The sequence below is a fragment of the Vollenhovia emeryi genome, unplaced genomic scaffold, assembly GCF_000949405.1.
Source record: "Vollenhovia emeryi isolate VEMERY1.0 unplaced genomic scaffold, V.emery_V1.0 DF939815.1, whole genome shotgun sequence".
NCBI lineage: Eukaryota > Metazoa > Arthropoda > Insecta > Hymenoptera > Formicidae > Vollenhovia > Vollenhovia emeryi.
The window spans coordinates 13888-18954 of NW_011966551.1; the positions used below are offsets into that span (position 1 = coordinate 13888).

Consider the following 5067-nt stretch of genomic DNA (forward strand, 5'->3'; position numbering starts at 1 on the left):
TCGCCGCCCTGGAGCGAGGCGGAACATGTCAGTTACGCGTTTAGAAATATGTTGCCGCGTCTGCAAATTGCCGTGCGTCGGGACGAGGTAGAAGATCTCGAGGCGTTAGAGTACGTAGCGGCACGCGTGGAAGGGAGCCATCAGATGGCCCTACGTTATCGCGCCCCGCCGACGCCGGAAAAATCGTTGTTTCCCGATTTGGCCTATCGGGCGCCGCGCGGTCATAACCGACACGCGCCGAAAGCGGATACGGTAGCCGCGCTAAACGCCTCGTCCGCGAGCTCCACAGATTCGGCGTCGGGCTCGCGCAAGGAGAGAAAGCGCAAGGGGCGGGCCGCGGAAGATTCGACCGACGCGGTCGCGGCCGCGTCAACGTCTACGCCAACGAAGGCCACGGGCGCGGGAGCGCGCGCTTCGCGCGTGTCAACAGCCAAGTGCTGGAATTGTGACGGCGTAGGGCACCTTTCGCGGGACTGTGAGGCCGCGCCGCGAATGCACTGCTATCGGTGCGATCGTGCCGAGGTCACTTTGCGTTCCTGCCCTGACTGTTCGGGAAAAGAGTAGAGGAGTCGACGAGTGAGGGGGACCCGACTCCTGTCCCCAATCCACAGCCCCTTCGCATTGTTCCGTGTATCCGTGAATTCTCGTATAGTGCTTTTGGTTGTCGTGATGCGTCGTCGTTATTGTATATTAATGTTAAAATTGCGGGTCGAGAGATCCCCGCCTTGTTGGACTCTGGGTCGAGTCGTACGTTTTTGGGACCTGCCGCGGTCGCGATCGTGAAAGAATTACGTATGAATTTCGAAAGCGCCGGCGGACGACGCGTGACAACCGCCACGGGGCAAACCACGCGAATTCGGGGAGAGATCGAGATCCCGTTTACGGTACGCTATCGAACGAAACCCTTGCGAGTGTGCGCGTTGCCGACTCTCGCGTTACCGTGTATAATCGGGATCGATTTTACACTCTCTCGCTTTTTGGGATCGGAGTAGATTTTGCGACACAACGATGGTGGTTTAAAGACGCTCCGAATATAGAGTACGCGTTCGACGAGAGATGCGGCGACCAGGCGCTCCGCGTAAGCGCCGCAGAGGGAGCGGCGGCCGAACCATCAGGGGCGCCCGCGGAAGCGGAGACGGCCCTGCGGGCCGTGGAGTGTCCGTCGCGAGCCGCGCTCTCCGATACCGTCGCGATACCGAAGCGCGCGCGGACCAGGCGCCCGCGCAATAATCCACCGCTCTGTTGTGGCCTGATGGAAATGTCGGCCACGGAAGAACAGCGGTTAACGGAGTTTCTCGCGTCGGAAATTGGGGGTGACTCGGGCAAGCCCGGTGTTACGTCGCTTACCGAGCATAAAGTCGACGTCGGGGGCCACGCGCCGATCAAACAGCGCTACTATCCGGTGTCGCCGAAAATTCAGGAAACGATCTACGCGGAGGTAGATAAGATGTTAGAAGCCGACGTTATAGAGCCCTCAAAAAGCGAATGGTCCACGCCTATCGTCATGATTAAGAAGTCGAACGGCACGTATCGGTTTTGCCTCGACTTCCGTAGGCTGAATAACGTATCGAAAAAAGACGCGTACCCGCTACCGTACATGAACGCGATATTAGATAAATTACGGGCCGCCCGGTATATCTCGACCATCGATTTAAGTCAGGCATACTTCCAGATACCGCTGGAAAAGAGTAGTCGCGAATTAACAGCTTTTACGGTTCCCGGTAAGGGATTGTTTCATTTTAAGAGAATGCCGTACGGACTCACCGGAGCGCCCGCGACTTTTCAGCGTCTACTTGATCGGTTAATCGGGCCGGAAATGGAGCCTCACGCGTTCGCTTACTTAGACGATATTGTTATCGTCACCCGTTCGTTCGAGGAGCACCTCGTGTGGCTCAAACGGGTACTGAATAGGATAAGGGAAGCCGGCCTTACGATAAATCCGGAAAAAAGTAAATTTTGCCGATCGCAAGTAAAGTACCTCGGATTTTTGGTACAGCACGAAGGCTTGAGAGTCGATCCTGATAAAACGCGCCGATTCTCGAGTATCCGCCGCCTCGGAATATTAAGCAGCTGAGACGCTTTATCGGAATGGCGTCTTGGTATCGCCGATTTATACCACAGTGCGCTACTAAATTAGAGCCGCTTACACGTCTCCTCCGGAAGAACTACTCTTGGGAGTGGGGGGTGACCAAAAATCGGCGTTCGAAACCATTAAATCCTGCATTACGGAACCACCCACGTTATCGTGTCCGAAGTTCGAGTTGCCGTTTACGCTTCAGACGGACACGAGTTCGGTCGGGTTGGGCGCCGTATTAACCCAGGAATCGGAGGGCGTAGAACACGTTATTGCTTTCGCGAGTCGCGCGTTATCGGAAGCGGAAAAGAGGTACTCGACTACCGAACAAGAGTGCCTCGCGGTTGTATGGGCGATCCGAAAATTTAGGCCGTACCTCGAGGGCTATAAGTTCCAAGTGATTACCGATCACAGCAGCTTACGGTGGCTGCATAATTTGAAAAATCCGACGGGACGGTTAGCGAGGTGGGCCCTCGAGTTACTAGAGTACGACTACGAGATCGAGCATCGTAAGGGGGCATTACACCATGTTCCCGATGCGCTATCGCGGATGTACGAATCCGCCGAGGAATTGTACGACACCACCGAGGAATTGTGCGCCGTCGCGATTACGGGAGACGCCTGGTACGACGCGCGCGTACGGAGTATCGAGAGCGAGCCGCGTAAGTACCCGGGATGGAAAGTCGAGGAGGACTCGCTTTATTTTCGGAAACCGAACCCGATCGTATCGCAGGTCGTGGACGATCTCGAGGCGTGGAAATTGGTGCTTCCGCAGGACTCGCGTCTCGAAATAATTAGAGACAATCATGACCCGCCTCAGGCCGGACATGTAGGAGTCGAAAAGACGTATCGGCGCGTTGCGGCAAGATATTATTGGCCGCGTATGTTTCGCGACGTCGCGAGTTTCGTGCGCCGTTGCGATGTTTGCCAACGAGCGAAAGTTGAGCAGAACGTTCCGGCCGGTTTGATGGGACGACGTACCGTAAACACGCCGTGGTCGGTTGTAGCCGCGGATATTATGGGTCCGTTTCCCGCTTCACGCAGTGGCTTCGTGTATTTGCAAGTCATCCAGGATCTCTTCACGAAATGGATCGAGTGTTGCCCGCTCCGTAAGGCGAACGGCAAGAAGATTCGGGAGGCTATCGCGGACTTGGTAATAAATCGCTGGGGGACGCCGCGTGTCTTATTAACCGATAACGGCACAGAATTTGTTAATCGGGATTTGAAAGCTCTCGCGGAAGAATTTGGCATCACTCGCGTGACGGTACCGCCGTATCACCCTCAGGCGAACCCCGTCGAGCGAGTAAACCGCGTAGTAAAAACAATGATTACGGCATTTCTCGAGCGCGACCACAGGGAGTGGGACGTTCATTTAGCGGAATTTCGATTCGCGTATAATACTGCCTTCCACACCTCCTTGCAGGCGACGCCTGCCTTCTTGAATCTCGGACGGGAACCCGCTCCGGCCAACGTGCGCGCGGAGGGAGCCGATCCCGAGCTAGAAGTAGACGATAGCGATACCGCGAAATGGAAAGAGCGCATGGAGCGTGTTCAGGCTTTGCGAGACTGGGTAATCGAAAATTTAGATGCGGCGCACCAGAAACAGGCGCACTATTATAATCTGCGTCGACGCGATCGACGCTTCGCGATTGGTGATCAGGTGTTAAAACGACAACATGTATTGTCGTCCGCTGCGCATGCTGTGGCAGCGAAACTGGCCGCGAAGTATCACGGGCCGTTCACCGTGGCGAGGGTGCTATCACCCGTGGTATACGACTTGGTGGACTCGGAGGGAAAAGCGCATGGGAAAATCCATATAAAAGACTTAAAACCCTATGTGGCTTGACCTGCGTTGTAGGTATTGTTTTCGTGTTATCGCGTCCGGCTGAAGAAGATGTCGGCGCAACAAGCGCTGCGCGAGACGGCGGAGCTGCTGGAGGAGGCCGCAGCGCGGGACCCGGACTTCTGGCGGAAGCTGCGAGAGGAGCTCGGGCGAGTCCGGCTGAACAGCGGCGGGCGCCAGAGTCGGGCCACCCAGACGCGGGCCCCATCGTTGACGTCGGGGTGCAGGCGAGCCCAGCGACGGCCGAGCGGGCCGTGCAGACGGACGCGCCAGAGGAGGAGGCACGTCCGGTCCGGGGCGCCGAACGGGCCGTACAGACCGACGCGCCGGAGGAGGAGGCACGTCCGGTCCAGGGCGCCGAGCGAGCGGTGCCGACGGACGCGCCGGAAGAGGAGACACGTCCAGTCCCGGGCCCCAGGCGGGCCGCATCGCCCGACCCGCCGAGAGCCAGCTGGAGCAGCGCCATGGCGAGGGCACACAGCCCTCACTGGGTCCACCGCCCCTACCCGGGCTGTTGGAACTGCGAGGCGCGCGGGCACTACTATAGCGAGTGCCCGCGCCCCCGCAACACGAGGCGGTTTTGCTTCCGCTGCGGACGCCGGGATACGACGTTAAAGGACTGTCCGGACTGCGGGGAAGCCTGGTGGGCCGAGGGCCCGTGCGTCGAGGGTCGCGGCCGCGGAAGATCCACCCCGTCCCAGCGAGAGGGCCAACTCCCGTCCATGCGGAGGAACGCCGCGGGATCACCGCCGTAGACGAGGAGGAAAGCCGAGCGACCTGGGGCGTGAAGCCACCGAGGAGCCGCGTCCTGCATAATTGTTTTTTCCTTTTTTCGTTTTGCGCTCCTTTTTTTTCTTCCAGTTTCCCCGCGCGTCTTGCTGTGACCACGATCTTTTTTTTCGTTTTCGCTCGATCAAGATTTTCTTTTTGCGTCCCCGTTTTGATAGAAGTCTTTAGTTTTGTTCTCGCGTCGATTATGATCTTGTTTACGTTCTGGTAATTATTTAGATTAACACACCCACCTCCAATAACCTTGGGCTTGACATATATTATAAAGGTCACCCTCCTGAGTAACCCTCAGAAGGATTTAGCCGGCGCTCGTTGTTTATTAAAAAGTTATTAAAAAACAATGTCAACCAATTATATGTAA

The 5067-nt window shown here is 56.9% G+C and overlaps 1 protein-coding gene across 1 annotated transcript in view; it reads left to right on the forward strand.

Annotated features, from left to right (window-relative positions):
- The window catches only part of LOC105556732, a 1171-nt gene extending 589 nt beyond the window's left edge, over positions 1-582 (forward strand). Inside the window, exon 2 of the mRNA XM_012003834.1 lies at positions 1-582. Coding sequence (XP_011859224.1) covers positions 1-564 — 564 coding nt within the window. The 3' untranslated portion in view covers positions 565-582.
- The last annotated feature ends 4485 nt before the right edge of the window (positions 583-5067 follow it).